At 37.4% G+C, this 26,151-nt stretch overlaps 1 protein-coding gene and 1 long non-coding RNA gene across 2 annotated transcripts; one reads left to right on the top strand and one right to left on the bottom strand.

Moving 5' to 3' along the window:
* Nucleotides 1–1,225: 1,225 nt before the first annotated feature.
* On the bottom strand, nt 1,226–15,416 carry LOC113523954 (stonustoxin subunit beta-like). The gene is made up of 5 exons (XM_026910051.3): nt 15,225–15,416; nt 14,720–14,812; nt 8,468–10,177; nt 2,358–2,393; nt 1,226–2,113 (listed from the first exon to the last, which is right to left on the bottom strand). Exons 1-5 carry the CDS (start codon nt 15,349–15,351, stop codon nt 1,575–1,577), a joined length of 2,505 nt encoding a protein of 834 aa, XP_026765852.3. The 5' UTR covers nt 15,352–15,416; the 3' UTR covers nt 1,226–1,574.
* A 136-nt stretch (nt 15,417–15,552) lies between these two features.
* On the top strand, nt 15,553–20,349 carry LOC117599765 (uncharacterized). Its single transcript, XR_004580124.2, has 3 exons — nt 15,553–15,685; nt 16,052–16,078; nt 19,375–20,349. It is a non-coding gene; the product is annotated as an uncharacterized LOC117599765 (long non-coding RNA).
* Nucleotides 20,350–26,151: the final 5,802 nt, after the last annotated feature.

The raw sequence follows: 26,151 nt of genomic DNA, 5'->3' as shown, positions 1-26,151 counted from the left end.
CCCTCGTAACTCCATTTGGCCCCTGCCCCTCCGGAGGTCTGTGCACGCCACTGGTTAGTTTTGTAGTAGTTTCTATAGTTCTAGCTTTAGTTTCTGCCATCTATCTTGTCTTGTCTTTTTTTGTTTGCTGTCTCTTGTTGGTTCCAGTCCTGTCCTGCAGGCAGTGCTTCCTGGGACGCTCACTCTCGACCGGTGCGATGCCTAAGATAGCTGAGTGTAAAGCCTGATGTACTTTGAGTTCCTGCTTCCTCCAGTCTCGTGCTGTCCTGCCATCTCTGCTTCAGCCTGTCGTCATCTTGGGCGAATCTCTCTCTGCTTGCCTGCGTAGTGTTTGGACTGTGTTCCCTCTTTGGGTCTTATCTGGTAATTGTTTAATAACTTTAATAAAATAATAATAAAATAACATAATAATAATTCCAAATTATACATTTTATTATTATTATTATTATTATTATTATTATTATTAATAAATACTGACTTTTTATTTTTTACAGTGCAGTAGGGTTATTGCAATCATATTTTTGATATAATTTAAACAATAATAGACTAACCGAGTCTTGTCAAAGCACTTGCATATCATGGGTCTTTTGTTGGTTTTGATTGCTTCTATTGTCCTCATTTGTAAGTCGCTTTGGATAAAAGCATCTGCTAAATGACTAAATGTAAATGTAAATGATTATTGCAGTCGCAACATTTCTTTATTGGTTTGCTATTTAATTAATAATTAAATACAATTAATATTTTGGTCATTATTATTTTTTATTATTATTTTATATTATTAAATACTCCCTTTTTATTTGACAGTAGAATTAGATTTTTGTATTTGTAACACATTTCTGTAATTATTTGTTATAATTTAATGAATAATTTAATTAATAAAAAGGAGCCCAGTGTTGATACAAATATATAGTAATATTTGTTTAAATCAATTGAGCAAAGACTGTACACAAGGTTTGAACACATTTTTACATGTTTTGGTAAATAAAATAATTGATTTTTTTTTCAGTGAATATACTGTCATTAAAACATTTTACTACTTAGAAGAAAAAAGATATTTTAGAAAGTAAATATTGTCAGCTTCTTTCACTGAAGGAGATCCCATACTAATTGAATATATATTTTTACTGTGGTTATAATAAAATATTTGATTAAATGCTGTTATATTTGATAATGTCAGAAACTAAAGCTGATTTCAGTCCTGAGGAATCGATTTTATTCATAATTCATACAGCATTCAGACGTTTCACACATTCATCAATTAAAATACGACCTCAAGATGATTCGACATTGTTTTATTATAAGTAACAGCGAAAAATCCCATGAATTATAAGATATATGACTGATTTAGATAGTAATAATACAAATGATTGATGTGAGACTGACGTTAATCAGCACAAATAGAGTTTGAGAAAAGCACAGACACACAGATCATCTCTCACACACTGATCTTACTGTCTAGATGAGGATTTCTGATTCATGTTAATATTAATGTCATGAAGAGACTCAATAACATCTCACTGTTACTGATTTATCATTTATCATGCACCTCAAAGCATTAGGGGTAGAATCTCTCATCAGTCTATTCTCATTAACGGACACAGTTTCACTGATCCATTATTAACCCAAAACCCAGGATAGAGCGGCTGAGTGAATGTGGTCTGGACTGTGTGGATGAGGCTCATTGTGTCAGAGACGCTGTAGAAGGACAGAGTTCCTGCACTGTGATCCACATACACTCCAATTCTACTGCTGATGGACTTTACACGGAGATGAGTCTGTAAGTTACTGTGCCAGAATGAGCATGTGGATGGAGTGCAGTCCAAACACCAGGACTGATCATTATATCCAATCACACACTCATCACCCTGTCCCTTCCTGCCGATGCTCTTATATGACACTGATATAGACACAGAATAATTTCCACTCCACTCGATCTCCCAGTAAGAGCGTCCACACACACTCTCTCTACACAACACCTGAGGAAGCTTGTCAAATCTGTCTGGATGATCAGGATACGGCTGCTCTTTGTCAGTCTTAGTAATCTCTCTGTTCTCCTCAGACAGACAGAGGTTTTTATTCACTGTGTTCAGATCCAGAGTGAGTTGATGGTAATCTGATGGAGATAAAACACATCAGAATCAGGAATTATGAATCTGTCTGATCTTTTAAATTAGCCGAACTGTTATCAGCAGTGTATCAGCAAAGTAAACATTCAATATATCAGCAGTGTCTCAGAACAGCTTAATCATCATTTACATGATCAACGATAAAACTCTTCTATAATGTTTCCGTTCTTCTTCTACAGGAAAAACATGAACACGCTCAGAGTTTTTCTGCTTGTTTTCTTAGTGACTTACATGCTTGGAAGTCGTTCCTGGTCCTGGGAACAATGACTGTGGAGAACAACAGACATGAAGAGTGTGACTACCATGTCAAGAGAAAATCATCCCTGCATCCATTGCTAACACATGCAGAAATCCTCCAACACAGAAGATAATTAGAAAAATGTCTCTGTTGTTTACAGAGCCCAAATCCTGACAACCACTACTGAGGGTTTGATATTATTGACATGTCGCCACATTTGGTTTGGCTTCTGTAGACATGAACTGATGAAAGATTTGTTTTGACAGGGAATAGGACTCACATTTCACTTTGATTATCACAAAAAGGAATCGTATCACTCCATAAGACTTGGACTAAACCACAACCTCCTTACTACTCTTTTTCAAAGAGACACTGATTGATTAATAAATGTCTCATTCTCAATCATTTGATTATTCTTCTGCATATTATGAAAATTTCTGTGAATACATGGAATCCATATTTTAGTTATAATTAATGAAATCATAAAAATGATGTTTTGGATTTAAATACTTCTAAAACATATTTCTTGAATTCTTAAAAACATTGTTATCAGATCTTCATTCAACTCTTGGAAGCAATAAAACCAACAGTATTTAAATGGGTTATATTAACAGTAAATATGGGATACAGTAGGCCCATGTTAGTGGAGGTAGAAGTGCCCCCGTTTTTGGATGCGTTTGAGTCGATCTCTTCTGATCTACATTTGCAACGTTTTGCGTGCATCTCTCTCCATCTGTATGATGTACATAAGAGCATCTTTCAAGTTGAATGACATGGAAAATGGAAATATGCACATGACTTTCAGTTCATAACATTTACAGAGTATATGAAGTAAAGGTAAAATGTAAGTTATGTGGTGCAGAAATGTATACTTCAAGGAAAGTTATTTTTCATTCTTCACTTATGGGTGAAAAACCTAAATACCTTTGCAGTAAGCATTAAACAACACAAGAACTTGCAGTGTTCTCTTTTTTGTTTTTGTTTTTGGCTTGAGAGTGTAAACTCCTGCAACTTGACAATGTAGACTATATCTCACAACTGTGAATTTATCTAATTATTATTACTTATTTTGGGTTGCTTTTATCATTGTGTCTGTAAAAAAAAAAAAAAGCAAGTGCAAAAGTCAAGACAACTGCTGATAAATTAGTTTAGTTCAAATGTTTACTTGCTTAACTGTATAAAAATGTGACCCGTGCTGGCAAAATGAGTCGGAATGAGCACATTTTCAAAAATGAGTTCTTTTTTATTTTCATCATTAAAATACCTTCGAAATGATATATGACTTGTTGGAATCGGACAAAAAATGACTGAGCTACAGCCGTTTGAAGGCGATAGAGTCAGCGGAGTTGATTTAGAGAACAATCCAGTTAAAGATTCCAGAGCAAAATCCCCTAGCAACGTTGCATATTTTCCTCCAATTCTATTCTTAATAATAATTACTCTATTATTAAAGACTTGTATTTCATCAAAGACTTGAACGGGTGAAATGTGCTTTAAAGTGCATATTGCAGGTTAAAAAATTTTCAAAACGAATATATGACCTTGTATGAAAATACCATATATGAAAGGTTAATGCAAGACTTAAAATGTTTTACAAGACGTGAGGGCACAACTTTAGCAGAAAAAGTGACAGTTTCCTTGACAGTTTTTTAACATCTGCTGAGGGAGTCGTTTGCCGCGCTCTGCTTTGAGCGGTCATGAGTCAGTGTGTTTTCAGTAGTTTTTGTATTTCAATTTATCATCGTCATGGTAAATTTTGTGCACTGTAAATCTTGTTTTTTAAACATTCGCTAACTACCAAATCAGTGAACATAATGATTTCAATAATGAGAAGCAACACGATGTGTATAAATTGTTGTAAAGCGCCACAGCTAGCTTGTAAGCATTAGCAATATAGTTTTAAAAACCGTTTAAAAACGTTGCCATATGAGAAGTTATAACTGGTAACCTCAGTTTGCTAATATTTAGATATTCAGCTTGTCCAGGTAAATTAATGTTATCAAACACACATATCACCTGTCTAATGTTAGTGCATGACCACATGTTTTTTTACAGAGCTCAGAGGTCCCAAGTAACTCCTGGTGTGAGTTAGAGGGTCTAAAGCGCAGCATAAGGTTTCTGACTGAGCAACATGTACAAGTGTCAGCCCTCATCACAGACAGAAATCGGCAGGTAAAGACACGCACAATTTATTCTATTTGAATCTTCTGTCCTGTCGATGAGTAATGGCAGCTCAGAATAATGGCAGAAGTTGCTCGAACCAGTGATGGTGACGTGTGTTATGCGGTTCGCAACCCAAGGCACCGCAAAGGTGGCTGGATAGTCCGTCCTGTTAAGGAAAAGCCATCATACTGTTAGCAGTTTCAGTCAGTTCCTAAATACCATTAAGTACGTCAGACCATGTGTCAGCAAAGAATGTGATCTAAACTTTTGCTTCCTTCTCCCAGCATATGCATCAGCCCTCATGGAGTCTCTGAGAGTGGAATACTCCAGGTCACCACAGGCTCTACGAGAACACAGCACTGTTTTGTCTTCCACTACACCTGCTCCCCTTTCCAGATCCCTCCAGAGGATCAACAAGGATGAGGCTGTTGGCGTGTATCTAGCACAACACAAAATATCTTTTTTTGCAATGTATAGAATACCCCTCTGGACAACTAAGTTGCCTGTCATTTCAAACAATAGGAGAGCCAAACTGCTCATGTGCATATCACTGTGTCACAGGTTTTCATGTAGGGGTCCAGTAAGTCACAGAAACAGAGACACGAGCATCTCCCATCAGTTTAGCTGCACCCTACACTTGGGTAAAAATTTAAAAAATTACAGATGTTGACATATGAACTCGAGCCTCCTTTGGACTCATGGCAGGTCAACTGAGGTAAAACAACAAACAGGGCAAATTAGCGCGAGAGCGCAATTCCAAAACAGCGCCGATGGGTGTGGAAATTTCTGCGGGTGATTTACTAACAACGCGCAAATTAAACAACACAGATGCAACATCTCACTTACATATCGACTAACGCAATATACCAAGCGCAGCGCAAATTAGCGTAGACGCGAATAAGGAATAAAGAAATAAAGAAGCCACAGTACATTGAAAAGAACCGGAGGCCAAATAATGAAGGGTTGCAAGAGGTTTTGATAGACCTGGTATTGCGTGACTCCTAGTTGAGGGTTCCAAGTCGTCTTTTATTTCCTGAAGCAAATTAAAAATAACATGGCTTGGCAAACGATATGTTCGGATAATGTGTTGTTCTGGCATTCCAAATAAATGAATACGTGTGGAAAAAATCCTCTCCCTTCTACTGTTCTCTGCGATGCCTTCTCCTAGCAACAATAACTGCAGCCATTTCAAGCGCAAAATAGTTAAGACATGATTTTTTGGGCGTTAAATAATGGCGCAAATACCAGTAATCTGACGAGCGCAAACGTTAGTAAATCTCGTCGCGTGATTCATTTGAATATTCTCCTCCCATAAATTTAGCGTCTGAAAGGGAAACTCCTACAAACGCATATTCAATAAGGTCAGGCGCATAAATAACTGTGTCCACGCCTTTGCAGCGCTAATTCGTCACTGCGCGTCTTTAGTAAAACCCGACAGTACTATTTTAACGCCAAAAGACGCTTTGCGCTGGCGCAAGCTGTTAGTAAAACTGACCCAAAGTGTGATAACAAAGCTGCTTAACATCTGTGTTATTATATGAAACCCTGTTGGTATACATGTGTCAGCTAGGAAATAACCAGAGAGAGGGCACTCACATATACCGGTGTCCAGGGCCGCGTTATCCTAATGGGCAACATGGGCTGCAGCCCAGGGCCCCGAACACTAGGGGGCCCCCGAGACAATTCTCTTTTGCGTTTATAGGGTTGCCAACCGTCCCGTATAATACGAAATCATCCCGTATAAGGCATCAGTTTGTCCTGTATTTGCAGGCATACGCTGTATGACCACCTAGTATGGAAGAATATTCAGGGCAATTTTCAAAAGTCATTTGTATTTACAATTGCGTTTTCCATAAGTGGGCGCATAAATTGTGGCATAACCCAAATGCAATTGCAAATATTGCATTATTGTATTTCCCATGTCTTACGAGTTACGAGCCTGTCATATTTAAATAGCAATATTTAAATATGGAATCGCTACTCCTTTTGCATTTGAATTTCCGATGTCTACACTGAAAGCTGCCAATCATTGTCAGGGGCGGGACTATAGTATGGGGCATGTTTGTTTTGGGAGGTGACGTCACTCAGAGACGACGGTGCCGAATGCTTTGATCAATGGAGGTAATCGGTAAAGGCTCCGCTAAAGGCAGCTGCCAATCAGTTCGTGTCTGTGTGTGAACGAACAGACAGTGAAACCTTCTTGGCACAATGAATAATTCTGTCTTTTTAACCCAAATGCAGCGATTATCCCCTGCTAACAGCGGGAGCCCAGGGCTCTACAGTGCGACCATTTCAGTCGCATTTGCGACTAAAAAATAATGCGTGCGACTATGAAAAAGCATTTAGGAGCACCAGTGCGACTGACTGACCCGATCAGCATCAGCAGCTCTATTTCGTCAACGAAAATAGTTTGAAACAAACTCCCAGCTGAGCTGCAGCGCATCTCCATTCAAACACGTTTTTATGAACACGATTGATGAATGAAGGTGCGTTTTTAAACGAATCTAGTGAGTCAATGATTCAATCACCCGTTCATAAAGAGTCACTTGCTTCGTTCCTGAATGAATCAGCCGTTCGAACGAATCAATTGAATGAATGATTCAGTGATCAAATCAGTGACTTGCCGCCACCTGCTGGCAGTTTTAGGTTCCTTTTTAAAGTCTCATGTCAGTTATTTAAATCATTTAATATTTTTATATTTAAAACGTTAATCTCAACATGAATTTATGAATTTAATTGCACTTATGCCACCTCTGAGCCTCATTAAATGTCTGTAAATATACCTACTACATGCCACTTTTGTGTTCTTCTGTGCCACCTCTGTAGTGCGAATGAATTTTGTTAATACTGATTGTATTTGATCAGTAGCTTATAAAAAGGCTTATGAAAAAAGCTTATAAATATACACTTTTGAATTTGACATAAGATGACATACTTATGAACATATGTTCAATGACGTTAGAAAAAATGTCTTTAAAAAGTTTTAAAAAATGCCCCTGTAAACCACTTTAAGGAGTCAAATATTACCTCGTAATGGGAAGGCTAATTTTTGTTATTGATCAGAAGGTGCTCCTAAATTGTCTCAACACCTCTTACTGTTTACACTCCGACTGATGCAAGTGAGTAAACTGACAGTGCAATTGTACACTTATTACAGTACATTTTATTCCTTTCTTTTAATCCGTAACAGAGAGCGTGTTGCGCGTGCCTCAAGATCTCTCACTGTTTACAGCCTCCGGACACTGCGACTGACGCACGTGATGTTTAAGGTCACCTTGGCTGTGGCATGTTCTGTGACAGCTGCCCCTAGATAGATCTGACTGGTGAAGTGTCATCTGGGGCAGGCAGAATAGGAGTATCGGCATCTTCTGTTATGTCACGTGCATCAATCGGAGTGTAAACAGACTGAGAGATCTTGAGGCAGGTGCTCAATAAGATAGGAATAAGATATAGGTGGCAAATAGGTAAATACAGTACGTGTAGATTTGCACTGTTTGTTTGCTTACGTGCATCAGTCAGAGTGTAAACAGTGTTGGGGGTGGGGGTAAGCCCAGGGCCCTGCAAAGGCTTAAAAGGCACTGCTGATGTCTGGCAGTTGAGCCTCTGTTAGAATTTAAAATGGTGATGGTGAGAACAGTGGAAGTCAATTTCCAGTAACAATTCAGAGAAAGTTACTGAGCTGAGTGATGTCATCTTGATTATGCCTTTGTTAGTAAGTAACTAGCCCCACCGTGTACCTAATACACCTAATGGGTGGTTATTAATATAGTAGCTGTTCAAATAATGAATATGCTGCTGTGTGAACAGGACAGTCTGGTAGTCACACCTGTTAAATACAGTCTCAAACATAATTCTAAATGTTGATTGTTTGAACATAGCAAATGTTTTGAGGAAATTTTTAAAAAGAAAGTGTTGATAAAAATGTACAGATGACACTTACTTGAAGAGACTGTAGGGCTGACAGTCTCACTGGCTTCACTCACTCCCACTTTACCCACTATCCTGTAGCGGATCAGGTACTGCTTTCCAGCCACCAATCCAGTCAGCTTAAATTCTTCATCAGCTGTGTCTATAGCAAGCCAATGTTCCTCAGCTCCACAATCTGCTTTGACCTGCTTGTACTCCACTCTGTACTTCACTGTTTCTCCAGTTGGGGACTTCTGCAGTTTCAGGGTCACAGTTTGCTCCAAGACATTCTTTACTGTTGGTGGGGGTGGCTTGGACACGAGCTGGAACTTTGGGTCTGTCAGTTTCCCATTTTCATACAAATAGATGGAGGAGCCTGGAATGGAGGGATTGGAGATGGCAGAAATAATGAATCGGATACTCTTCTCATCTTTATTGGCCTCTGAAAATCTCTTGAAGAGAGATAAGTTCTCTCTCATCTTTGCAATGACATCAGGATCTTTGAACCACTGTCTATATGATGCCACAGAAAGCGGTTTTTCTTTTTTATCAAGCTCTTTAAACTCTGCAGATTTTAGAAACTCTGTCAGGGTTGAAAGATTTGGGTCTTCATATTTTAGAGATGTGAAGGCCAAGCACAGTACTACATCAATATCAGGATTAAGAAGGATGGCGTTGAGCCCGTCTGAATCTTTAATGTTGATCTCATTCAGCATCTTGCTGTGATTATTCAATAAGTAAAGTTCAGACTTTGCATCATCTAACCATTGGTTAAGCAAATCACGGGAGTTGTAGTGGATGATTATGATGTCTTCCAGGGATTGTTCCTCCATACCTCCTCCTCGAATGGCAGGCAAGACCCTGGCCAGTGCTTTCTGGAGCACCATCTTGTAAATGCTAAATGAATCCTGAAATGAGTGCAGCCTTTCTTTGATGTCACTGAAAACATTTACCTCTGTTCTTCTGGACAGGTCACTGCATGTCCTCTCTACCTCCACCAGCTCCTCCATCACATCTTCAGTGTTGGAAATCAAGCGTGTGCTGATTTCTCTCACCAACTGAGCTGCTTTTGTATCCAGTAAACTTAGAGGATAGAGCCAGACTTTTATTGGCACTGCATTCTGTGGATTTTCCTTCAGCTGTTTGGGGAGGTTCTTGTACACCTCTAGGGCCTCCATGTATGTGGTGGGATTCTGCTCAAGATGGAAGTCACCATGAAATGTGCAGGTGATATTCTCAGCCTTTTTATTATCCTCATCTGTCATTTTTAAAGCTCCTTTTCCCTCAATGGAAAACCCAGGGATCTTCTTGATCATGACATTCAGTTCACCCTCAATCTCCTGCTTGTTTTCATCTTCTGCAAACGACCGATCAAACACCATGAAGGCTTGAGCTCCATACAGCACAGCCGTGACCACATGAGTTGCAGTTTTCTGGTCAAACACCTGAGGGTGGGTGATCTGGTCCAGCTGAGTCATAGTGAGTTGTTCGAATCTTGAGGTTTCACTGTAATGCATTGTCACTCTGGACTGTTGGTTGGAGGATTTGGTGTCACATAGGAACTTGGCAGATCCTCCCACCTCCACCAGCCCCCCAAAAAAGCTGGCCTTCAGGGAAGCACTTACATCTAGGAGATTGGACTTACTAGAGAGAGAATCAGAGCTACTGAACTTCACATCTGTCATGAGCTTTGAACGAGTGTCCATATCTTCACTCAGTGATTGCTTATCCCACAGAGTAACACCTGAAATGAGAAATGGTTTGTATGAGTATACATTGTACAACTGGAGTAACAATGCATCCTGTATCTGTAAGACAATTTTAAACTATTAAATGTAATATTTGTGTGCTTAATTTTATTGTGTCTCAAATTAGTTATATAAGTACTTTTAGTAACACTTTATAATAACTTTCATTGATAAGTCATTAACAAACAATACATAATGCTCAACAGATCATTAGTTAATGTATAGTCATACAGCTTGTAACCAACCACAGTACGGTTACTTTTTTTTATATATTTTTTTTTTTGTGTGTGTAGTTCCTCTACTGCACTCTATACTGCAGCCCTATAGGCTGTTTTCCATTTGGGGATAAAATGTAGGTAGGTAGTAAAGTAATGGTGTTTTCAGACGTAGTTAGCTCCCAAAAGCAAACCGTACTCAGATTCGTACAGTTAGTTTGTGGGTCCATTTGTCAAGTCAAGTCAAGTCACCTTTATTTATATAGTGATTTATACATTACTGATTGTGTCAGAGTTAGCTTTACAGTGTCGAACAGGAAAATAGTTTGTCAATAATTGCAAAAAGACAATAACAAAGAGTAATTTTTCAGTTAAAGTCAGTTCATTGATGACTGAGTGGTGTCATCATCCAGTTCACCTCTCTTCAAGTAGTGTCTGTGCAATCAGTCAAGTGTCCCCAACTAAGCAAGCCAAAGGCAACAGTGGCAAGGAACCAAAACTCCATCGGTGGCAGAAACCGAGACCAAACCAGCATGGCAGGGTTTAATTCCAGGCTGCAACAGAGGACAGATTGAGCAGAGGACTCGCCTGGTTCCTGTGGTCTTGAGCCGATGGTCGTCGAGGCGACGAGGTCTTCGTAGGGGATCTTTGTAGTTCGATTCCTTGTGATTTTTGAAACCAATGAGGTCCCGGTCTGCTTTGTATGGACCAACATAATAGTAATGCTTGAGGTTGAACAAAGCAGTTTAGTACTTGTATATGTTTTTTTTATGTATAGCCTTTGCATAGTTTATTATTATTATTATTATTATTATTATTATTATTGTTATTATTATTATTATTATTATTATTATTATTATTATTATTATTATTATTATTATTATTATTTACTTATATAATGTCAGATGTTTCAGTGTCTTGTTACTTTTTTAAAAGATAAATAAAAAAGTAAATAAATAAACCAACTGTTAACTCTAACAATACAAAATAATTCTGTTGTCATTAATGTAATCTACAGCTAGCTGTGCATTAAATGATTTTAGTGCATGATGCGGATGCAAAGAACCACCCAACGTGCAGCTGAGATCTAGCATTCTGCCCTCTTTTAACCCTTGTATTATGTTCCAGGTCAATTTGACCTATTTTGATTTTCGAGCTGTCGGAAGTACCAGTTAATTTGTGATTTTATTCTTGATATTTTGTGACTTTTTCTCACTTAGGGCCATGAACATGCATGCAAAGTAAGGATACACTGATGAGTTTTGAAGTGCACACACATAAATTTGTTACGATTTTGATGTTCGCGGGTCAATTTGACCCTTTTTTTTTTTTTTTCAAGGCAACTGTACAGACCCAAATTAAATGTATTTCTTGGGTATATGTTGTTATGTTGGTGTTTCACTACCCTGGAAAGGGAAAAATGAGCTTTTTCTCATTATTTTCAGTGCTGAAAAAGGCTCATTTCTATTTTCAATGTATATGAAATACTATCTTTTCCAGAAATTTTGTAACTTTTTCTCATTTAGGGCCATGAACATAAATTATTTTCCAAATTTGAAGTTGAGATAAAAAAAATTGAGATTCATATGCAATTTTGTTTAGGCGTTATACCAAAACTAGCCACCAGGTGCCATTCAAACGCCATTGATTTTTTTTATGCAATTTTTCTGTCACAAACGTATAAATCTTTCTCTCAGTATTACTTCTACCACCAAATATGGAATTTTGAGACGCAGACCTTTCCAACGATATGTATTTTTTCAAGACTATAAAAAGTTTTGATTCTAAAAGATCGTAATACATTTTGTAAAATGACCCCCAAAAAAGAATGCCATGGTGTATCAACCTTTCCTTCAAGATTGTTCTTATTAAAAACCATAACACATAACACAATAGGACTGGTCCAGATGTATGACCTGGTCCAACACTCTAGCCAATCTGTTAGCTAAAGAGAGCCTTGGAGTGCAGTTTATAGTCACTACGAAGAAGTGAGACGGGTCGCCAGCTCTTTATGACAGTTGGATCTCCTTTTTTACTGCACTACGGCAACTGGCACTGGCATCATACCTTCTGACAAGCTGCTATTCAGTACTTGCAACAAATCCACTCCCAGCTCTGTCCAGAATGACTTACAAAAATCACCTGGAAGGCCATCAATTCCGAGAATCCTCCCAGACCTCATGCCCTGCAGGGCCTTATACAGCTCTCCCAGGCTCAAAGCACCTGAGAGGGCTGCATTACCCTCTTCAGACAACTGCAGTAGGGATGCAAAAAAAGCACTCTCTTCTTTGCTCTCCGACTTAAACTTACTTCTGTAAAGGTTCTGATAAAAATTAACTGCTCTCCTTCAGATATCAACAGGATCTAGCAACACCTGCCCATCTTCAGAGCACAAGGCCACAATTAACTGCCTCTACCCATTCTTTTTCTCAAGGCTGAAAATGTATTTGGACGGTGCATCCTTCTGAACTATACTTTGAAATGTTGACCAGACCAGTGCCCCCTGTGTTTTATATCCTATCAGTTCAGCTAACCAAGCCTTTTTCTTTGAACAAGCTTCTAAATAGAAATGATCCCCAGTGGATTCAGCTAGCTGTTGACATTTATTTATTTCAGTCTCTAGATTCTCCAAAGATTGTGTTTACTCTCTAGTTACATTATAAGTGTACTGCTGGCAAAATTGTCTAATTTGAATCTTGCCAAAGTCCCACCACTGTTGTATAGATTGGAACTCAGGCTTTGTTCTCCTGTAGTTCTCCCTAAAAAAGTATCACCCAGCAAAGAAATGTTAAAGTGCCATAAGCACTTCTAGGTTTAAGACACCTTAAAACAAAACTGCACTGCACCATACCATGATCTGAGAAATCTACTGGAGTAATTGAACAACTATTAAAAATATTCAGCTGATGCTTGAAACCATAGAATCTAACTAATCTAGCAGAAGATATTACATTATCTCTCATATGAACAACTATGTACAGTTGAAACCAATTTACATACACCTTGCAGAATCTGCAAAATGTTTATTATTTTACCAAAATAAGAGGGATCATACAAAATGCATGTTATTGTTTATTTAGTGCTGACCTGAGTAAGATATTTCACATAAAAGATGTTTACATATAGTCCATACGAGAAAATAATAGCTGAATTTATAAAAATGACCCCGTTCAAAAGTTTACATCCCCTTGATTCTTAATACTGTGTTGTTACCTGAATGATCCACAGCTGTGTTTTTTTGTTTACTCAAGTTTTTTTGTTTACTAGTTATTCAAGAGTCCCTTGTTTGTCCTGAACAGTTAAACTGCCTGCTGTTCTTCAGAAAAATCCTTCAGGTCCCACAAATTATTTGGTTTTCCAGCATTTTTTGTGTATTTTAACCCTTTCCAACAATCACTGTATGATTTTGAGATCCATATTTTCACACTGAGGACAACTGAGGGACTCATATGCAACTATTACAGAAGGTTCAAACGCTCACTGATGCTCCAGAAGGAAAAAACATGCATTAAGCTGGGGGGTGAAAACTTTTTGAATTTGAAGATCAGGGTAAATTTAACTTATTTTGTCTTCTGGGAAACATGTAAGTATCTTCTGTAGCCTCTGAAGGGCAGTACTAAATGAAAAAATACGATATTTAGGCAAAATAAGAAAAATGTACACATCTCCATTGTTTTCTTTTGAAAAAGTTTCACCAGAAATACCTGTGCATTTATGTTAAAATTGTAACATAAATAATTATGTTTAGTGATTCTTACTTCTTTATCGCAAAACGCTAAAACTGGCACCGTTTTGTAGAGAAATTGGCTCTTTTTAATCTGTAATTTTAACCCCTCTCACGCTGTGTGATGCTGAATTCTCGTATGAGTTTCTAATGGTGTTTGTATTCTTTGCACTGTTCTAAACATTAATATTTTATGTGCAACAACAGCATGCTGTCTCATTGGCCTTACACTTGATTTTAAATCTATTTTTTGATTTAAATGGTTTTGATTGTACTGAGAATAACTTTCATCTTTTAATCTGCCGCGTGTTTTGAGTTGGAGCTCCATCAAGTTAATCCTAAATCGTCTATTTTCAATCTTAAAACCAATTTTATACACCATCATTTTCGTTGCTATAACGTGTGAATATTGTATTCTACAACAAAAACAATCAGCGCGCCTTGTTTTCACTAGTTTTATTTTGATTTAATGTTTGATATAATGTTTAATTAATGTAATTATTAATGAAAATCATTATAACGTTTCCATACCTTTTGTGGATTCACATTTGGTTGAAAAAAGGAAACGGAAAGCTTCTTTTTTTAAGTAGGTAACGCACCTGGAATGAAGGAATCCTTGCGGCAATCATACAGCATACCGGGAAACAGAGGTCTTCCTAGAGCAGCCAGTTCAATGGGTCCTGATGCCATGTCTGTAGCAAAATAAATAAAAAACAGCAAGAACAATGAGAATATTTTTCAATTGTAAACCGTATAATAATTTTATCATTCTAAAATTCTGTTTAAAAACTTGTTCGACAGGTTCTCTGAAAAGGTAAAGTCTAATAAGTTATTATTAGTTCACACAGTGTTTCACAAAATGTTTCACAAAGTGCACAGAATGGTGTAAAATGTAATCTAAAATGCAATAAACACAAATAAAGACATAACTTTCCTTCACTGAATGCATTTCTACACAACCTTTGCATCTGATAGTCTAAAGATATTTCTTTTTCCTAATGCATTTTGAATCTGCCCCTGCGATACCGCTGACCTTTAAACACCTAGTAATCTGTTTCTGGCTCTGCACACTGCCTGTTTGTGTCGTTTGAATTCATGTCTTACCTGGTGTTTCTGTGCAGTCTGTGCTATGTTCAGAAATGAAGTCGTCTGGTAATGTCTTCGACTGAAGTCTGAAGCCAGCTGGATTTCTGTTCTTATATTTATAACACTCTGTCTGGAAATGTTCCATGAAAGCTTTTTCACTGGAAGAAAGACTTCCACGGAAATACGTCTAGTTAGATGGCAAAATGGCAGACAAGAAGGTAATGATCCGATTCTTATTAAAATCTGTAAACCTGTCCGCCTCAGCCACGCCCACCTGTGATTTGATTTGTGTTCTCTCACTGTTAACGCCTTTCCCTTGTTCGTTTGATTCGTCAGAGGTTCTTCATATAGTCGTGTTTGGCTCAGTATTAGACAAGATTCACCTAACGAGTCAACTACCCTAAGTTTGCTCTGCTGTTAATTCTCGCAAAATCAGTTTGTTCTTCGCTGCTATTGGAGACTTTCAGCAAAACATACGGGTAACACTTTAGAACACTGTTTCTTACTTAATCCATAACTAATAAGGAAATCCTGTAAAAGTAATAACATGGAAGTCACTGTTATTAATTACTAAGGAATGCATGTTAACCAATCAGTATGTTACAGCATTTTATGATTCTGTTAAATAACAGTTAGGTAATCAATAACTAATAAATAACTATTCAATTCTGTCATGTCCCCTGAAGAATTACTATTAATTATCTACTAATTCCAGTTCAGAAAAATAACTACCAAGTAACCACTAATGAACAATCATATACAATTTTTATGTGTGTTTCCCCTCGACACAAAATGGAGCTGCTGATTTTATTTTCACTGACACTGTCTACCTGTTTATTGTGCAGAGGGCAAAGGGCAGTGACTGCGTACAGGTAATAAACACACACCTGTACACACCTACACAAACACACACACACACACTCAGGGACATTCTAAAACGCTTTACATGGTCTAATGCACTAAAACACCTACCAGGGAAAAGCATTTGTCTCTCACATTTCTCTTGTCATAAACACTATCTACTGCTCAGACAGCGGCACCGTAATCCAAGTGGAAGGACAATATTTTTACTAATTTAATTAAGTGTTTTCTCTCCTCCATAGAAACCAGTTATAAAGAAATACTTAACAGGACTTCATACATTAATACAGTGATATTGAAGGACTAAATTCAGTATACAGCTTACTGATGATGCATATTATATACAGGGAAATCTGTCTCTCACTGAGATGATCATAAACACAGGGGGAAACTCTACTGTTTTTACATTAAGCTTTCTCTCACAACTGGAAGTGACAACCTAAACACAGATTTGATTTCTTTCATCATAATGATGTTTGAGAAACGTGAACTTGGAATTCTATATAACTATATACATATTCCATAGATTATTTTAGAGAAAAAAATTTCTTTAAAAAATAAGGCTAAACAGTGATGAACGCTAACTTCAACCAGATCTCAGGCAAGTTGTCTATATAATGTGATCGAGAATTAAGACTGACAAGTAAAACTGATGTAGACAATAAAAAAAAAGTGGACCAATGTAAATGTGATAATCTCCATCAGAGAAGATGGTGCTGATGGAGTGGGTATTTTCTCTAAAGATCAAGTAGAAATGATTATGTCCAGGGAAATGATTCCAGGAGGATTACTGAGAGCTGATTGTCAGTGTGTTCACTCCACCTGATAGAGCTGGAAAGATGAGGAGTTTTCACAAGTTATATGAAGTTTTAAATGTCGGCTTCAGTATCATTTTGTGTGGTGATTTCAATATAGCTACACATGAGAAAAATACATTCCCAACCCAAATGTAATGATTTCTAGAGAAGGGAAACTTCTACAGAATGTATGTGATCCATGTGAACTTAAGGACACTTTTAGAGAAACATTTCCTCATGACTTTAGCTTTACATGGATTGACACTAAAACAAGAACTAGAACAGATAAAATACATATCTCTAATATGATAAAAGTTATATACTATAAAACAGTGTAATCATCTCATTTAGCTGTTTCAGTGAGAATAAACTTAAACAGAAACGAGCAGAGAGCTCACTGCAAACTCAATACAACATATCTAACAAACAAACAAGCTGCTCATGAATTAACCAGAGAAGTCAAACAAATTAAACAGTTAAAGGTTTTAATGAGATCAAACACTGAAATGTGAGATATTTTCAAAAGATCAAATACAAAATTATTTGTAAGAAATTATGAACATGAACATCTTACACTAACTGAGAGTGAGCAGTGAATTAAAAACAAACACAAAAGATATTTCTGAAAACATTTGTGATGTGATGTGGTTAATAGGCAGGTGATCAGTACAGTGTGGAGTTAAATGGAGCTGTTTTAGAGATTACAGATTTATAGAGATAAAGGCAATATATCCATTATTACATTAAAACAATAATTATCATAAAGGGAAAAAAAGGGAGTGGAGGGGGCGGGAGCATTCACTAATATTTCTCTAATATTTTCCCACCTCTATTGGCTAATTACTACAAGTATGGACTTATAAACACCGCCATAAAATACTTAAGAACCGAATAGTGATTGTGGGAAATTGCAGTTCCTGGGTTTGGCCACACGAGGGCTCCATCCAGTCAAGCGCCATCCAGCACAACAGGCAGAGTCGCCTCAAACAGCGCTGTGTGATGTTGTAGATGGATCTCTACTGCCATCGTGTGGCCAGGTTCAGGAAGTGCACGTTTCAAAGCGGTTCCGTTTTAAATACTACAAACAACACAAATACAGCAAGAGCACTGACACGGCTCTCCTTCAACTCGGCCCAGAGGCCTTATATAACATGATACTCTGATGGCTGATGTTGATTTTAGTGGATTTGATTCCTGATCGTCTTTCTAAAACCTCATTCCTGATCCCAAAACAGTGACAGAGGCTGTAGGAATAACATGAACATATGGGCAAACTAGTAAGAATTTATATTTCTCTATATCGCTGTATATAGTTTTGTTAGTTTGTGCGTTTGTGTGTCTATTTTCCCTTCTGTCTGTTTTCATGCGCTCTCTCTCTCTCTCTCTCACACACACACACACACACACAGAGGCAGCGTCACACACGGGGGTGGGAGGGGTGTAGAGTAGAATAGAACGGTGGGCGGACGCTGGAATTTGCCGGCGTGTTTGTGATTGGTTCTTCTGCCACAACGGTCTCAGCCAATCAGAGAGCGGCTGTGTTGCTCTATCACGGAGAGAGGAGCGCTTGTTATTTCGGAGTTGTTCTTAAACCGGATCTGAGCAGCAAAATGAGTGGTCGCGGAGATTAAGACAGAAATCCATCACTGGAAAGCTGCTGAATTATAAAACTAGGATTCAAATAAGCAAGACCTTCATATGATGTAACCTAATGTTTTTAGCTGCCATTTTCCCTCCCGACAATAAATGCGGAATGAAATGAAACAAGCTTTGCGTTGGCTTTATCTGGGGCAATAACAGGGAAGTAACTAACCGGGAGCTTTTCTACAAACCTACAGCTTCTGCTGGACTTGGGGCCATCGACATAGCGCTTCAATTAAAGGATCCTTCTGTACTAAGCAATGACAACTTTTTAAACTTTGTTTTTTTAAACGCATCAAATCCAATTAACCTCTTCTTAAAATAATGAGGATTTTGTAAAGTTGTGGGGCGCATGCGCAGTTCTACCTGCAGGTGGAGTCGATTTGGAAGCTGAGGGGAAAAGCATATTGTTTGTTCTAGTGTTTAATTGCTTAATTGGTTAATTGGTCAGTTTACATTAATCAACCGTGTAACAGTCATATTAAATGAGTTAGCGTTACACAGTGACAGTGGATGTGGTGGGATTATAATCAAATTGTGTTGAAAGAAATTAGCAGATCTTAGCAGCAAAATCTTAAAGCTCTGTTTTAACCAAGAAACTACTTTACCTCGCCAACATTAGCGAAGGTGACCGGCAGGGGCGCAAAGACGCGGGGAAGACAAACACGTTCATGAGGAGCCTTAAAAAAAAGATTAAAAATATTAAAGGCATCTTTAGTAGGACATTATTGTTTTTGTTCACATTTTAGTTTTGAGAAGGAAGAATGAGAAAATGTAAATGTAAGCGCGTTGTGAAGCTCGAGCGAGAGGTGACGGTCCTCTGTGCTTTTTAATGTAACTAGGATTGTAATATTTCTGTTCTTTATTAGGACTGTGATTGGGACACAGCCCACATTTCTGAGCGTGATACCTGAAGACAGCCAGGATTCTCCACAAGCACTGCATCTGGAGGCTTTGCACAGAGCAATTACTCTAGAAGGAGCCATAGTGATGGATGATCCTGAAAATCTTCCACATGCCATGTGCCGCTTTTTGGGCTGATATATGCACTAAATTTGGAGTATCCTCTACAACTAAAGAACACCTTTGATTTTATGCAAAGAGTGTTTCTTTCCCTTGGACATAAATCCCTGAAACCAAAACTACAGTCACTTAAAAACCTTCTGCTGATGGAAGTCAATGCTGTGTGAGATTGTGTTAAGCTTGTGGTTGAACAAAAGTCAGGATTCTTGGGTGTTGTGTTTGAAACAGTCACTCGTCAGTCGTAATTAGTCTGCATTTGGATTATATTGTAAAAGAAAGATTGTTTTTAGTTGCACTGCACATTTGAGTTGTGCAAAGAATTGTTAATGTTACACTGAAGAATAATGTTTGGCATTTAGGAATGTCTGAATGGCAGTGTTTGGTACATTGTAGTGCCTGAAGAAAACTGAAGAAAAATAAATAATGTTTTGCTGGAGTTTATTGTTGCTTTTTGTCTTAAATTAATTTTTGAAGTTCAGCTTACTTGAAAATTTTAAGGCAATCGGTTTCCTCACTTTTTCTAGGTAAAGTCAACTTATTACATTTTACAGTGAAATTGCTCACACTCTGCTGAGATATGGCAAAAACCCCCACAAAAATCTAGAGCTGAATATAAACATAAATGAAAAGACAATAATGTATGGAATATTTGGAGGAAAAAAATAGCCAAAAATATAAAAGATTTTTATTGGCTTATAATGTGTATTGTTAAGTATAAAATGTGGAAAACAAGGTGCAATGATCAGTAAGCAATGCCATCTCCCAGCTGAGACGCTTTTTAAACTAATCTTAAATCAACTAAAAAGACAAAGGACAATGGAGCGAAGATCTTAAAATAAATCTCCATGGTCTTTATTAAAAATATGATCTCTGTCAATATTTAAGGGAAATAACTATGTAGATATAATAACATGATTGGACTATGCTGTAAATAGTTATTTTTGTATATTTAAAAGTTTGTAATGTTGAAGAATTACTGTAACAAATTGTGAGCTTTTTAAAGTTTGATTTAAAAATGCAAGACAGGCGTTTTAATTTTATTTATTTATTCATTCATTCACTCGTTTATTTCATTATATAGCGTTTTTAACAACGGACTTTTTGTCACAAACCAGTTGTTACAGATATCCGGATATAAAAAGTAAATATAAACCTTTTTTTAACATTTCCATGTCAAGTGCTGAGAGGCCTGAAGATATGTTCTTAATAAAGGATACAAAATAAATTAAAAATACTACTACTACTACTACTACTAATAATAATAATAATAATAATAGTAGTAGTAGTAGTAAAGAGTAGAGAAGAGGCGTGTGTTGGAGTTGTTATGGCAGAATAATCCAGTGCACAGTAATAAGGCTGATGAGCTCTGTGTCTGTGGGAAGGACACGAGGCCTACCGGCTGTTTGAGGCGGCGCTGCGTGTTGTGCTGGATGGAGCTTGACTGCCCTCGTGTGGCCAAACCCGGGAACTGCAATTTCCCACAATCACTGTTCTGTTATTAAGCATTTTATGGCGGTGTTTATAAATCTCTTATAAATGCTCTCTTTAATTTTTTCCTAATTCAGCTGCATTCAGTGCTCCTTGTTCTTTAGCTTTAAATCAAACTTCTCTCTTCATCACCTCTCTGTTATTTCCCCAAATAAAGCGCACATTTTGTTTAATCGCTGATATTTTTATCATCAGGTGGAAAAACGGTGATTCTATTATCCAAGGTTTTATTTTAAAGGTCTTTATTACATACATCCCTTACTCATACATACAGGCCACTTTATTAGGAACACCCCTTACTCATACACACAGGCCACTTTATTAGGAACACCCCTTACTCATACATACAGGCCACTTTATTCGGAACACCCCTTACTCACACATACAGGCCACTTTATTAGGAACACCCTTTACTCATACATACAGGCCACTTTATTAGGAACACCCCTTACTCATACATACAGGCCACTTTATTAGGAACACCCCCTACTCATACACACAGGCCACTTTATTAGGAACACCCCTTACTCATACATACAGGCCACTTTATTAGGAACACTCCTTACTCATGCATACAGGCCACTTTATTAGGAACACCCCTTACTCATACATACAGACCACTTTATTAGGAACACCCCTTACTCACATACAGGCCACTTTATTAGGAACACCGCTTACTCATACATACAGGCCACTTTATTAGGAACACCCCTTACTCATACATACAGACCACTTTATTAGGAACTCCCCTTACTCATACATACAGGCCACTTTATTAGGAACACCCTTTACTCAACTTACTTATAAACGATGGCGAAAGTCAGGTCCGACTGCTCGGCTGGATCCTACCCCCTCCTTCACGTGCACGCGCACAGTACCATCGTGTTTCCTGCAGATGGCAGCAAAAACACAAAGTTGACTCAAAGGCTTCACTTTTCATCCAAACGTTCAGTTAGATGGAGAACTTGTGCATTTTCCTGTAGATGGCAGTAAAGACTCTGAAATTTAATTCAATGCTTTTCAAACCTCTCAAACGATATTTCCACACAACTCATAACACACTGAGCTCATTTGTGCTCTTTTTTCCCTTTTCGTTTCTCTTTTTTTCTGCTTGGAAATAAAATCATTATGTACTGGTAGAATTTTATTTATGAATTAATTTATTTAATACTGTAATTAAAAAACTTGTTAAAAAGCCATGTAGACAGTGCTGATTTTAATACCTCTTAGCAGGAGCCTGTTTTTCTCCTCATGTGTAAAGTTGTAAGTCATGTGATGGATTGTGGTTTATGAGATTTATGAAGTGCTGTAAAAGGGTTTACTAAAGTGCTTTAGAAATAAAAATAAAAACTTATTAGTTACTGTGAAAAATATTGTGAAACGTGAGTGGAAACAAACAAGAAAAGAAAAATTCTGCATCAACAGCATGAATCCATGGCCCCAACCTGCTGGGTCAACAGTCCAGCCTGGTGGAGGTGGTGTAATGGTGTGGGGAATGTTTTCTCAGCACACACCGGGCTCCTTTGTACCAATCAAACAACTTTTGAATTCCACAGGCCAGCTGAGTATTGCTAAAGACCATGTGCATCACTTTATGGCCACAATTTACCATCTTATAATGGCTAAATACAGCATGATCATGTTCCGTATCACAAAGCACAAGTCATCTCAATCTGATCCCATTAACCTGACAATAAGTTCAGCGTTCTTCAGTGGCCTCCCCTGTCACCAGATCTGAATCCAGTAGAGCACGTCAGAACGGGAGATTCACAGCATACCTGCAGCAATTATTAATCTCAGAGGAATATTTCCAACACTTTATGGAATACAAGTCACAAGAAATTGACAGCTGAGGTGGGTCATACACGGTATTAATATGATATTCCTAATAAAGTGGCCGATTACCTTTTTTGGTTTATGCAGCACAGAACAGAAGGGTGAGGGGTCATAGCAGATAATGAACAGAACCATCATGATGGCTCCTGATGACTGCAGAACAGTTTACTTGTACATAGTTTACATATTTAACTACATGATGAGAGACTTATGGGCCATCTATTGGTCTATTGTAAAGTTAGAATAAAAAAATTTCTTTAATTAATAATTTAAAAAAAGCTGTAAAAAGGTAATGTAAAGTAATACTCTAATGCATTTATCTACATCAGTAGGCTACTCTATAAAACTAGCACTTTAGCTTCCTGGTCCCTCTTGAGTTTTATATAATAACTCAGTCTAAAATCCACTATGCCCAAAGCAGGAAGAAAAAATGGAGAGAATGGGACAAAAACTAACATTCCTTTCTCATTTCAGATTTACAAATACAATGAAGTGGGCGGATCATGACAGTGAAATAACCAATGAGCGCGATACCTTTTTTTCATTAAATCCTTACATACATGTACATAATAACACACTTTACACAGGGAACTCGACCATCCAGACCACAATCCTGGCAGCCAGGAGCCGAGGACCCGATGATACACAGTACACAGATTCACACACACTCACACACACACACACACAATAACACAGATTCACACACACACTCACACACACTCAATAACACAGATTCACACACACACTCAATAACACAGATTTACACATACACACTCACACACACACACACACTCAATAACACAGATTTACACACACTCACTCACACACACACACACTCAATAACACAGATTTACACACACAGACTACAACATCGCTTATTCTATAGTACATGTGAAATGAACCTCTAAAATCCATGGATTGTTATTCAGTTATTCACTTTAAAACATATCATTCAGTAACTCATTTGAATTATTCAGTAATTATGATTAAACTAAACTTTTTACAGAATTAAGGAACATTTTACCCAAATAATAATGACTTTAAGAAATGTCTAAATATTTCTGTAATTACACAGCAGTGCAGTATCAGACTTTATAACATAAAGGCCTTGTGTACGTAAATGTCAGATTAATTATAAATAGTGCAGCAGTGAAATATTAAATTAAGTGAGGAGGCGGAAAAAATGACAAAAAAACATCAGCATTTGCTACATGACTTCTATAACTACATGGCCACAGATCAATGTGTTATTTATACCTTTCAGCCTTTTGCAATAGTTTTAAATCTGGATGAAACAATGTTCATTACAAATACTCTTCATTAGACTCTAAGAGGTGAAAAAGTTATTTAAAGTTATTTCCAGTTGTAAAACCAAATAATTAAGACTGAATACAATATACCAACATGTCTATAGAAATGACAGTATGACCTCACGAACTTTAAAGAATCATATACTTTTTTTGGTTGTGTTTAGATAAATCGCTCAGAGGGGGTTGACCAAACTGTTAAACTCGGTTATTTACAAATCATCCAAGCACCCGCTTCATTTCTCATTTTGGACTATTATGACTAAGTAGTGTTAAATTTATAAACAAATTACAGATCCATCTTTGAAATCTGATTGGTTTATAACTTTTGACGTTTAATTCAGATGTGAAAAGAATGAATATCTAGCGCGTGAGCACAGAGAGATGTGCGAGTGCACAGGACACCGTTTAAGTGAGAGGAGAGACACGGTTTAAGTGCGCGCGCTCTTCTCTGCTCGAGAGCAGCGTGTATCTGCAAAGGCAATCCGCGTATTATATTAATGTGCTTTCGCACAACAAGAATGTGCTCTCGACATTTGTCATTAAAATAACGCCATACAAATTCACACTGTTGCTTGATTAAGAGCAACACTTTACATAAAAAGAGCGCGCATAAGAAATAATGGAACTCCATGTTGACAGGAATAAAAGGCGGCAAACAGGACACAGGCTAATGTGCGCATGTCACAAAGTCATTCCGACTGAAAGCGCCGGCACATGTAAACACGTCTCATGTAATCTGTCCACCGAATCTTTCAATCGGAATGATTTTAATCGGAATGACAACAAAGTGTACATGTTGTTATGTCCAGAGCCGTAGGTTTTGTTGCTGTGCCAAGCTATGCTTTGTTTCTCTCTCTCTCTCTCTCTCTCTCTCTCTCCCTGCAGAAGCAGTATCACCACCTGACGCTGTTCATTAGAGCTCTGCTGTGATTGGGGGATGGCGGAGGAGAGAGAGGATTTACACTCCAGCTGCGCACAGAGCAGTGTTGCTGGTGGCAGCTGAGGACTCCTCTTCACCTCCAGACCTGTTGTTGTGAAACTTTAGTTTGGTGATTTGGTGTATCTTTATCTCAGTTGTGTTGAGACCATTGAAGCAGAACTTCTGCCCTTGTCTCATTGTTTACATCTATGATTGAGACTTCCTAGAGAGAAGTGAGTGTTAATTTGAGTTGCCTAATGTAAATATTGAACTTTATTATTTAATGTCTTTTGGTTGGGTTATGCCTCTATGTTTATCAAAGAAAAGGTACTCTTTAATTTTAATTTGCATTTTGAAAATGTAGTTTTTGGATGTTTTAATTATGATAATCTGAAAAACGACGTTTTTGTTATTAATCTATTTATTTTGTTGGTAAAGTTTCACATTAATAAGTGTAAATTTTCTACAAAAAAAAGAACTCTGTTTTAAAGTGTTTTATAAAGAGTTGGAAAATTACTTTTGTGCTATTCAACACAGTACTAACAGAAAGGCAATCAGAACTGTCCTTTTGTGTTCTAGCTTCAAAATCTTTGAGTAATGTAAAGGTCATGCATGTCTGTGATTGTAAAAAAAAAATCTTTTCTTTTCTTTTATCCTTTGTTACCCTGGCTTTATAACGTCTGTTGTATTGTTCTGTAACTGTCGTTTAAAACATAATAATAATAAAAAATAAATAAATAAATAAAAACTTGCTAGTATGACGTAAATAACTGCCCAGAGACGTTGCAAACGGACTTTGATCCAAGTCCGTTAAATGTAAGAAAGTGCTAGAGTTTTCTGATGTACTCAAGTATTAAAGGTAAAAAAAAACAACAACATGTATTTATGAAATGTAGTGCAGTAAAAGGAATTATGTTTTATCTAAATTTTATGTGGTAAAATTTTTCCAAAGTAAAAACTACAGATACTTGAAAATGTATTTGTACTTGAGCTGAACGGTGGTGAGAGTCCGGCTGTCTCGACACAACTAGCCGCTTTGTCTTCCACCCTTTTTTTTTCTCTCCCGCTGG

Source organism: Pangasianodon hypophthalmus, chromosome 19, assembly GCF_027358585.1.
Source record: "Pangasianodon hypophthalmus isolate fPanHyp1 chromosome 19, fPanHyp1.pri, whole genome shotgun sequence".
NCBI classification, from domain to species: Eukaryota; Metazoa; Chordata; class Actinopteri; order Siluriformes; family Pangasiidae; genus Pangasianodon; species Pangasianodon hypophthalmus.
This window is presented reverse-complemented; position numbering and strand designations above follow the sequence as displayed.